The following is a 10,921-nucleotide window of genomic DNA, read 5'->3' on the forward strand; positions in this document are numbered from 1 at the left end:
AAATATTGATCAGTCCTTTCCTTTTTTTAAACCAGGTGCAGCAGCGTAACCTTGGTGTGTCTGGTCGTATCTTTACCATTGAGAACACTCGTGCCCGAGGGCGTACAGGAAATATTCTCAAGCTTAAAGTCAATTTCCTTCCAGAGATCATCACTTTGTCCAAAGAGGTCCGCAACCTCAAGTGGCTGAGTTTCCGTGTTCCTTTGGCCATCGTCAACAAAGCTCACCAGGCTAACCAGCTGTACCCATTTGCCATCTCTTTGATTGAAAGCGTCCGCACTTATGAGCGCACTTGTGAAAAGGTGGAGGAGAGGTCCTCTATCTCGCTGCTGGTTGCTGGGCTCAAGAAAGAGGTTCAGGCTCTTGTCACTGAAGGCATCACTCTAGTCTGGGAGTCCTACAAGCTGGATCCTTATGTTCAGAGGCTGGCTGAGACTGTCTTCAACTTCCAGGAGAAGGTTGGTGTGGAGGACCTGTCACTCTTCAGTGGATACATCCTCTATAGATTCTCTTCAAATTGTTAATGTTTCATCCAACACAAATGCATGTTTTCTGCTGTATGTTGTTTCTAGGTGGACGACCTCTTACTGATTGAGGAGAAAATAGATCTGGAGGTCCGCTCCCTGGAGACTTGCATGTTTGACCACAAGACCTTCACTGACATCCTCAACCGAGTGCAGAAGGCTGTGGATGACCTCAATCTGCACTCCTATTCCAACCTGCCCATCTGGGTCAACAAGCTTGACATTGAGGTTGGGAATACAAATTAGCAACAACACAAGGATTAATTGTTATTCTTATTAAGTTAGACACTGGATGTTGTGAATCAGAATGGAAGGGCACTGAGTCTTTTAATCCTTTCTTTTTGTGGATGGGATTTAAAATGGCAATGATTTTTGTTCTGTTTTACTAGATTGAACGCATCCTGGGAGTGCGCCTACAGGCTGGCCTTAAGGCCTGGACCCAGGTGCTCCGTGGCCAGGCAGAGGACAAAGCTGATGTGGACATGGACACAGAGGCTCCACAAGTGAGCCACAAACCTGGAGGAGAGCCCAAGATTAAGGTAAACATTAACTAGTGAGGCTGTTTTACTTTATGGTACGTGTTGCTTTAAGTTTTGGTCACTGCTTACAAAATCTAAACAGAGCTGACTGTTTTATTATTTTTTTATGCACAGAATGTTGTCCATGAGCTGAGAATTACTAACCAGGTAATCTACCTAAACCCACCAATTGAAGACTGTCGCTACAAGCTCTACCAGGAGATGTTTGCCTGGAAGATGGTCATCCTTTCCCTTCCCAGGATCCAGAGCCAGAGATACCAGGTAGAGACAGTTTAGGTAGTTAGATTATGGTTCCCAGAATATAAAACCATGATACATATTCATGTCTGAATGTCTGTGGTATGGAGGTATGCATCCTCTATAGATAAAAATGTTGGAAATAAGACAATTTATTTAGGGCTATTTTGATTATCCTTTAGCTCAGATATGATACTTCATGAGACATATAGACGCTGTATTCTGTTACACTGCTGCTCTCAACTTTTATCTGAAAAAAGTGGTTGTTCCTCATCAGGTTGGTGTCCACTATGAACTGTCAGAGGAGGAAAAGTTTTACCGAAATGCCTTGACAAGGATGCCAGATGGCCCTGCAGCTCTAGAGGAGGCATACAATGCAGTGGAAGACATTGTCAATGAGGTGGAGCAGTATGTTAAGGTAAGAGCACCCTTGTAGTAAATCAAATAAATTGTGACCTAATTTATGTGCTGGATGAGCTACAAAAGAACTGACAGATACAATGAAATGTACACATTTGATAGTTTTTCTTTTAATACCGTCACCTTTATGACAATCCTGTTTGCGAGTATTCTTCCTTAATTCACCAATTTTCCTTTGCTGGCTCTCTCCAGGTATGGTTGCAGTACCAGTGCTTGTGGGACATGCAAGCTGAGAACATCTACAACCGTCTGGGTGAAGACCTCACTAAGTGGCAGGCCCTGCTGATCCAGATCCGCAAAGCACGTGGAACCTTTGACAATGCAGAGACACGAAAAGAGTTTGGACCTGTGATCATCGACTATGGCAAGGTAATAACTCACAGTTGTAGGTGTTGTATTTTTAACCTCCACAATCTGTTGAACATGAAAATGTCAAGTCTATTTCATGTAACAGTCTTCAAAAAAAAAAAGTTTTAGATACAATTTTATACCTGTAAATATTTTTAACCATTCTTGAATTGTATTTTATATCTATGGGCTTTTTATTAAATGTTTGTATATGTCCCTTGCACCAGGTCCAGTCCAAGGTTAACTTGAAGTATGACTCCTGGCATAAAGAAGTCCTCAGCAAGTTTGGACAGATGCTTGGCCAGAACATGCAGGACTTCCATGCTCAGATCTCCAAGGTAACACATATTATAGTGGAGAAGGGTGTCCTTTGAACAGCTGTGATTTTAAGGACACTGATTAGAAGATTATTCCTTATCACATTTTTTTTGTTCCCTCCTTAGTCCCGACAGGACCTGGAGCAACATTCTGTGGACACAGCTAGCACCTCAGATGCTGTCAACTTCATAACATATGTGCAGACCCTGAAGCGCAAGATCAAACAGTTTGAGAAAAATGTGGATGTAAGTACTGTAATACATGCTCTAATAGATTCTGTATCATTTCCTTTGTTCTTTTGTATGACTGCGTGCTTTAAGAGCCATTGATTTTAACCAGATTCTCCCCCATTTACCTCCAGTTGTTCCGTAACGGACAGCGTTTGCTGGAGAAGCAGAGATTCCAGTTCCCTCCATCTTGGCTCTACATTGACAACATTGAAGGAGAATGGGGTGCTTTCAGTGACATAATGAAGCGCAAAGACACCGCCATCCAGCAGCAGGTTGCCAACCTGCAGATGAAGATTGTCCAGGAGGACAAAGCGGTGGAAAATCGCACCACTGATTTGCTCAGTGACTGGGAGAAGACAAAGCCAGTTGCTGTAAGAGACATTAAGTCATCATATTAAATTTGACATACAGTGTACAGCACAGTCACACTTGGAAGTGGTTTGTGATTTCTGGGATGTATAACTGATTACTGATAATTTTTAAAGTAGAATAGTACATGAATACATTTTGTTAACGTGACTTCAGTCACCTGAGATAATTTCATCAAATGTCTGGCTGTTCCAAATTACTTAACATTTTTTGATGTCAAAACTCTTCCATCAGGGTAACCTGCGTCCAGAGGAGGCCCTACAGTCTCTGACCATCTATGAAGGCAACTTTGGCCGTCTGAAAGTTGAAAGAGAGAAATGTGCCCGTGCAAAAGAGGCCCTGGAGCTCACTGATGCTGGCCTGCTCAGCGGCAGTGAAGAGAGGGTGCAGGTAATGCCTGCTCACATTCACATAAAAGCCACCAGCTGAAGTTCAAAACATGCATGGTTTTACATTCTGTTTCTGTTTTTATGGTTGCTTTTAGGTGGCACTGGAGGAGCTACATGACCTGAAGGAGGTGTGGTCTGAGCTGTCAAAGGTCTGGGAGCAAATCGACCAGATGAAAGAGCAGCCATGGGTGTCTGTACAGCCCCGCAAGGTAAGAACTATACCTTAACTGGTCAGATTATTAAATATTTTGCAGATTTATAAGTTTTATTTTCATTTGACCATTCTCATGTTGGCACTGTGTGTTTGTAGCTTCGGCAGAATCTGGATGCTCTTCTGAACCAGCTGAAAAACTTCCAAGCAAGACTGAGACAGTATGCTTCCTATGAGTTTGTCCAGAGGCTGCTTAAAGGATACCTGAAGGTTAGACTGCTAGTTTTTCCTCACTGAACAAATAAATAAATAATTAAGTCATGGTTCTTAAATTCTCTACTTATTCCTTTCTTTCACCAGGTCAACATGTTGGTGATTGAACTTAAATCTGAGGCTCTCAAGGATCGCCACTGGAAGCAGCTAATGAAGCGTTTGCATGTGAACTGGGTCTTGTCGGAGCTGACCCTGGGGCAGCTCTGGGATGTGGATCTGCAGAAGAATGAGATGGTGGTGAAAGATGTTCTTCTGGTAGCCCAGGGAGAGATGGCTTTGGAGGAGTTCCTCAAGCAGGTGAAGAGGGAGGGTCTTCATGAGATAATGCACTGAAGTTGTGATGCTTATAGGGGGCAGTTAAATTGTTTTGTTTTGTTTTTGTTTTAAATCTATGACCTTCACTCCAAACAATTATGGATGTCTCACAGTTTGTAGAGCTTTAATATAGTTTTGTTTGCTGGTCCTCAGATCCGTGAAGTGTGGAACTCATATGAGCTCGACCTGGTGAACTACCAGAACAAATGTCGTCTGATTAGAGGCTGGGATGACCTCTTCAACAAGGTCAAAGAACACATCAACAGCGTGTCTGCCATGAAGTTGTCACCTTACTACAAGGTAAATGGAGTTGGATGTTGTCTTCACTGGAACAATCATTTCCAAATGTACAAATTTCTTCAGAACTGTATCAACACTGCTCTTTTTTTCTTTTTTCTCTCAGGTGTTTGAGGAAGATGCCCTGAGCTGGGAGGACAAGCTGAATCGCATCATGGCTCTGTTTGATGTTTGGATTGATGTCCAGCGTCGCTGGGTTTACCTGGAAGGCATCTTCACAGGCAGTGCTGACATCAAACATCTGCTACCTGTAGAAACCCAGAGATTCCAGAGGTAAATGAAGGACCCTTATTTTAACAAACAGAAAAAGAAAAAATATATTCTTGAGTTCCACCAGTCATATGAATGTTTAAATGTTCTGATGATACTGTAGACAAGCTCAATGAATGTTTTGGTGTTCTTCTCTAATTTTTTTTTCTGTAATTTAAAGTAATGTGTCTGTGCGTTTATTCCACAGTATCAGCACAGAGTTTCTGGCACTGATGAAGAAGGTAACAAAGTCTCCTTTAGTGATGGATGTGCTGAACATACAAGGAGTCCAGAGGTCCCTGGAGCGTCTGGCTGACCTTTTGGGAAAAATCCAGAAAGCTCTTGGAGAATACCTGGAGAGAGAGAGATCCTCATTCCCCAGGTAGCAAGATGATAAGATGGCAGAGGGAACTGAAGCAGGGAATATATGTTGTTTTCATGGTGTATGTTGAAAAGAGAGTTTAGAAGTTGATGATTATGTTGAGTGCTCACAATCACATTTCTGGATTTGTTTGTTGATTTTGTTATTCTTTTCATAGATTCTACTTTGTGGGAGATGAGGACCTGCTTGAGATCATTGGCAACAGCAAGAATGTGGCCAAACTGCAGAAGCACTTCAAAAAGATGTTTGCTGGTGTCTCCAGCATCCTGCTCAATGAGGACAATACTGAGGTGCTGGGAATCTCATCCCGAGAGGGTGAAGAGATCATCTACAAGACACCAGTTTCCATCACAGAGCACCCCAAGATCAACGAGTGGTTGACGCTGGTGGAGAAGGAGATGAGGGTAACGCTGGCCAAGCTGCTTGCTGAGTCTGTCACAGAGGTCACAGCTTTCAACAAGGGCACAGCCATTGACCTGAGCCAGTACATCAACTGGATTGATCGTTACCAGGTCAGCATTGAGAGCAATCACTATATATTACAAACACGTAAATCTGGCAACATGTTTGCAAAATTTCTGGTTCCACTCTCCACAGGCCCAGCTGGTAGTCCTGTCCACCCAGATTGCCTGGTCTGAGAACATCGAGTCTGCACTGACCACAATTGCTGGTGGTGGGGACATGAAACCCATGCAGGGAGTGCTGTCAAATGTTGAGGCCACCCTCAATGTGTTGGCTGACACTGTGCTGATGGAGCAACCTCCCATCCGCAGGAGGAAACTGGAGCACCTGGTCAGTGGGGAATTTTTTAAGTGTATTTTAAAAAGGATTTTCTTAAATTACAACTTTGTGAAATTCTTCTTCTTTATCTTAGATCACTGAGATGGTGCACCAACGTGATGTGACCAGGACTCTGATCAAGAACAAGATCGACAACCCCAAGTCCTTTGATTGGCTCAGCCAGATGCGCTTCTACTTTGACCCCAAGCAGACAGATGTCCTGCAGCAGCTCTCCATTCAGATGGCTAACGCCAAGTTCAACTATGGCTTCGAGTACTTGGGTGTCCAGGACAAGCTTGTCCAGACTCCACTGACAGACCGCTGCTATTTGACAATGACCCAGGCTCTGGAGGCCCGCCTTGGAGGGTCACCATTTGGTATGCAAATTAAATGTAGCATTTCTTCTTAAACATGAGAAATGGAGATTTTAGTGTTTAAAAAATACATAAATAAAACATTTCACTGAGATTGTCTTGTCACCTAGGTCCTGCTGGCACAGGAAAGACTGAGTCAGTAAAAGCCCTTGGTCACCAGCTTGGCCGCTTTGTCCTAGTCTTCAATTGTGATGAGACCTTTGACTTCCAGGTGCATGACTATTTTCATATAGGTTATAGTCAAGTCAAAGACACCAGCAAAGCATTTTGATATTTTTTTTTTCTTATATTGGTTGTGTAACCTAACATCTCTGTTGCTGATCTTTTGTTATTTCTAGGCCATGGGTCGTATTTTTGTGGGTTTATGCCAGGTGGGAGCCTGGGGTTGCTTCGATGAGTTCAATCGTCTGGAAGAGAGAATGCTGTCTGCTGTCTCCCAGCAGGTCCAGTATATACAGGTGGCCTTGAGAGAGCACAGCAACCCCAACAGAGACAGGAGTAAGTATAACAAATGTGCAAAAAGAAGAGTAGCCCATGATGATTCAACAAAATGGGTTTCACAGTCCAGAAGAAAGGTTTCTAAGGCATAAAATTCTGATGAGACACCAAATTGTCTCTACCTTATTCATCAGCAGTTTTATAAGGTCTGCATGAGAACTTTATTGTAAACATGTTATTTTCTCCCACCCTTTAGGTGTGCCTGTCACTACAGAGCTCCTGAACAAGCAGGTGAAGGTGAGCCCAGACATGGCCATCTTCATCACCATGAACCCTGGCTACGCTGGCCGCTCCAACCTGCCTGACAATCTGAAGAAGTTGTTCCGTAGCTTAGCCATGACCAAGCCTGACCGTCAGCTCATTGCACAGGTCATGCTTTACTCTCAAGGCTTCCGTACTGCTGAGATCCTTGCTAAGAAGATTGTGCCCTTCTTCAAGTATGTACTGTGTTTGCCAAAGAAAAGTTTAATATACTTTTAGGGGCCTTTCTCTTCTGAATTAATCCCTTACCTCTTTCAGGCTGTGTGATGAGCAGCTGTCATCTCAGAGTCACTATGATTTTGGGCTGCGAGCTCTGAAGAGCGTGTTAATTAGTGCCGGCAATGTCAAGCGTGAGCGCATCCAGAAGATCAAGAGGGAGAAGCTTGAGCGTGGAGAGGACGTTGACGAGAATGAGATTGCTGAGAACCTTCCCGAACAGGAGGTAGGAACCATATATATTGAAGGACTTGGAAGTTTCCATATTGTTTTTACTAATTGTGTGAATGCTGTTTCAGCGTTGCTAAGGCAATTCTTTCAGCATACAGCATTTTCTGCAGAAAATACCCTTTCTAATGGATTGTGGCATGTCTAGTAAACCTTGAGCTACACATTCAAGGCATTTGAATGGTTGTTTCAGTCTGTGCTCCATTTACTTTAGATCCTGATCCAGAGTGTGTGTGAGACCATGGTTCCTAAGCTGGTGGCGGAGGACATCCCTCTGCTGTTCAGCCTGCTGTCAGATGTTTTCCCTGGAGTCCAGTACCATCGAGGAGAAATGACTGCTCTAAGAGAGGAGCTGAAGAAGGTCTGTGGGGAGATGTACCTGACCTACGGAGATGGTGATGATGTAGGCAGCATGTGGGTGGAGAAGGTATGTAGCTAAATCCACTTGACATTTGTTTATGTATTGCATCTTGAAATAGTTGGAGTCCTGCTTTAGCCTCTGGAGACACAAAGGTCAATGATTTAATAGTATTCAGGTGATTTGTAATATTCTGAAACTGTGTTGTTCAACCCTTTCCAGGTGTTGCAGCTGTACCAGATCACACAGATCAACCATGGCCTAATGATGGTAGGCCCCTCAGGTAGTGGGAAGTCCATGGCATGGAGGGTGCTACTTAAGGCTCTGGAGAGACTGGAGGGTGTTGAGGGTGTGGCCCACATCATTGACCCCAAGGCCATCAGCAAGGACCACCTGTATGGAACCTTGGACCCCAACACCCGTGAATGGACTGATGGCTTATTCACACACATCCTCAGAAAGTGCGTTCTTTAATACAGTTTGTTTCTAAAGGTATCTTGCAAAATGGGACTTTACTTTAAATAACTGATGTAAAACGCTTACTATTCCTGTTCAAGGATCATCGACAATGTTCGAGGTGAACTGCAGAAGCGCCAGTGGATCATCTTTGACGGTGATGTTGACCCTGAGTGGGTCGAAAATCTCAACTCAGTCCTGGATGACAACAAGCTGCTTACTCTGCCCAATGGCGAGCGTCTCAGCTTGCCACCAAATGTAACTCAAAAACGGATGCCTCATCATGCCTTAATCTGGTTTGTTGGAACCAAGTTTATTTACCCTAGTTTTCTCTCTCTTCACAGGTGCGAGTGATGTTTGAAGTACAGGACCTGAAGTACGCCACATTAGCCACTGTGTCTCGTTGTGGTATGGTCTGGTTCAGTGAGGATGTCCTCAGCACTGACATGATCTTCAACAACTTTCTGGCTCGCATTCGCAACATTCCATTGGATGAGGGCGAGGATGAAGCTCAGCGTAAGAGAAAGGGCACAGAAGATGAGGAGGAGGCTGCATCACCAATGCTACAGGTAAATGGAATAAAATACTCTACATAAAAATTAAAACAAGGCCAGTTAAAATTTCATCTTTAATGATACCTTACTGTGTTTTTCTTTCTTCCTCCAGATTCAGCGTGATGCTGCAGCTATCCTGCAGCCTTATTTCACCTCCACAGGCCTGGTGATCAAGGCCTTAGAACATGCCTCCAAGATGGAGCACATCATGGATTTCACCCGCCTACGCTGCTTGGGTTCCCTGTTCTCAATGCTGCACCAGGCCTGTCGTAATGTGGCGCTCTACAACAACAACCATCCTGACTTCCCCATGCCCATTGATCAACTGGAGAGATACATGCAGGTAATTCTTTATATATAAGTCAAGGAAGCATACATGCCTCATTGGTGTTGTTGGATGAACTTTATCACTTCAGAAGTGTATGCATTATCTGAATGTTGCGGCATTTCTCTGCAGAGATATCTGATCTACGCCGTGCTCTGGTCTTTCTCTGGTGATGGCCGGTTAAAGATGAGGGCTGAGCTTGGGGAATACATCCGTCGCATCACCACTGTTCCCCTCCCATCCGCTCCCAATGTTCCCATCATTGACTATGAGGTATAGCCTCTGATTTAAAACTGATCACCTTCTCAGATTTTTAATGTTTTCTGTGTCTGCAAGTCACTGAGAGCAAACAAGCCAAAACTACTGCGACCTTTAATTCTACATTTTCTGAATAACCATTGTAAGGTTTTCTTTACCTTCAGGTGTGCATCTCAGGTGAATGGCAGTCCTGGCAAGGCAAAGTACCCCAGATTGAGGTAGAGACCCACAAGGTGGCATCCCCAGATGTTGTGGTTCCCACCCTGGACACTGTTCGTCACGAGGCTTTGCTTTACACATGGCTGGCTGAGCACAAACCACTGGTGCTGTGTGGACCTCCTGGCTCTGGAAAAACTATGACCCTGTTCAGCGCCCTCAGAGCTTTGCCTGATATGGAGGTCAGAGACCAGATTAAAGAATGCTTTAACAATAATTATAATCCCTGAATCACTTTAATAGTAACTTTAAGTTCTGGTCCTTCTATATCACTAAACAAATTTAAATGTACCAGAAAGCTAATAAGTACTTGTTGTGTTTATTATATTGTAATATTCAAAGAGATTAATTTTAAATAGGTTATTTCTGTACTGTTGAATTACTATGCATAAACTGGGGTAAAGGGAGAATGATATTTAATAATTGACAGCATCTTTTTACTCCCCCTACTGTTTTGCCAGGTTGTGGGTCTGAACTTCTCTAGTGCCACCACCCCAGAGCTGCTGCTGAAGACCTTTGACCACTACTGTGAGTACCGCCGAACCCCAAATGGAGTGGTGCTTGCTCCCGTCCAGCTGGGAAAGTGGTTGGTGTTGTTCTGTGATGAGATCAATCTTCCGGACATGGACAAATATGGCACACAGAGAGTCATCTCCTTCCTCAGACAGGTTTGATACACAGATTGCAAATAGAACTGTAGCTGCTGGATGATGTTTTGTCCTTGTATGTAAAAAGATTCCTTGGTGTGTTTCTTTGGCAGATGGTGGAACATGGAGGTTTCTATCGAACCTCAGACCAGACATGGGTCAAACTGGAGAGGATTCAATTTGTTGGAGCCTGTAATCCTCCGACGGACCCTGGCAGAAAGCCTCTCACACACAGGTACATGTGCAGACTGAACATCTGAATCTGAAATGGAATTAACATTATATATCAAAAGACTGGTGTTATTTTATGACAACCTGTAACAGTGACCACATTGTACTGTCACAAGGCTCCTGCGTCATGTTCCTGTGGTGTATGTGGACTATCCAGGCCCAGCCTCTCTTACTCAGATTTATGGAACCTTCAACCGTGCCATGCTGCGCCTCATCCCTGCTCTACGTACCTATGCTGAGCCTCTTACTGCTGCTATGGTGGAGTTTTACACAATGTCTCAGGTAGGGAGATGATAAAATAATGAAAACATCAAGTTTACAAAGTACCTTCACAGAAACTAGTGTACAAATGAATAGTATGTTTTATTGGTAACTTGTTATAGTCTCATTAAATGAAAGGAAATGTAAAGTGTTATGTTTTTCTTGCATATAAAATGCAACCCCCCCCCCCCCCTTTTTTTTTTTTTTTTTGCCCTCT

At 43.6% G+C, this 10,921-nt stretch overlaps 1 protein-coding gene across 1 annotated transcript in view; it reads left to right on the forward strand.

The window, feature by feature from the left end:
• Positions 1-10,921, forward strand: part of dync1h1 (dynein, cytoplasmic 1, heavy chain 1) — a 28,578-nt gene that overhangs the window by 4,230 nt on the left and 13,427 nt on the right. The window contains exons 9-41 of the mRNA XM_020591140.1: positions 36-458; positions 573-752; positions 914-1,063; positions 1,178-1,324; positions 1,578-1,718; positions 1,913-2,089; positions 2,296-2,406; positions 2,512-2,631; positions 2,748-2,987; positions 3,220-3,375; positions 3,470-3,583; positions 3,685-3,795; positions 3,886-4,095; positions 4,267-4,413; positions 4,517-4,683; positions 4,868-5,041; positions 5,199-5,553; positions 5,639-5,833; positions 5,916-6,198; positions 6,306-6,406; positions 6,534-6,693; positions 6,890-7,130; positions 7,213-7,396; positions 7,613-7,825; positions 7,979-8,217; positions 8,314-8,470; positions 8,557-8,781; positions 8,879-9,109; positions 9,224-9,364; positions 9,514-9,747; positions 10,027-10,233; positions 10,326-10,447; positions 10,560-10,725. Of these exons, the coding sequence (XP_020446796.1) occupies positions 36-458; positions 573-752; positions 914-1,063; positions 1,178-1,324; positions 1,578-1,718; positions 1,913-2,089; positions 2,296-2,406; positions 2,512-2,631; positions 2,748-2,987; positions 3,220-3,375; positions 3,470-3,583; positions 3,685-3,795; positions 3,886-4,095; positions 4,267-4,413; positions 4,517-4,683; positions 4,868-5,041; positions 5,199-5,553; positions 5,639-5,833; positions 5,916-6,198; positions 6,306-6,406; positions 6,534-6,693; positions 6,890-7,130; positions 7,213-7,396; positions 7,613-7,825; positions 7,979-8,217; positions 8,314-8,470; positions 8,557-8,781; positions 8,879-9,109; positions 9,224-9,364; positions 9,514-9,747; positions 10,027-10,233; positions 10,326-10,447; positions 10,560-10,725 (6,222 nt within the window). The remainder of the gene's footprint in view (positions 1-35; positions 459-572; positions 753-913; positions 1,064-1,177; positions 1,325-1,577; positions 1,719-1,912; positions 2,090-2,295; positions 2,407-2,511; positions 2,632-2,747; positions 2,988-3,219; positions 3,376-3,469; positions 3,584-3,684; positions 3,796-3,885; positions 4,096-4,266; positions 4,414-4,516; positions 4,684-4,867; positions 5,042-5,198; positions 5,554-5,638; positions 5,834-5,915; positions 6,199-6,305; positions 6,407-6,533; positions 6,694-6,889; positions 7,131-7,212; positions 7,397-7,612; positions 7,826-7,978; positions 8,218-8,313; positions 8,471-8,556; positions 8,782-8,878; positions 9,110-9,223; positions 9,365-9,513; positions 9,748-10,026; positions 10,234-10,325; positions 10,448-10,559; positions 10,726-10,921) is intronic.

The sequence above is a fragment of the Monopterus albus genome, unplaced genomic scaffold, assembly GCF_001952655.1.
Source record: "Monopterus albus unplaced genomic scaffold, M_albus_1.0 scaffold13.1, whole genome shotgun sequence".
Classification (NCBI taxonomy): Eukaryota; Metazoa; Chordata; class Actinopteri; order Synbranchiformes; family Synbranchidae; genus Monopterus; species Monopterus albus.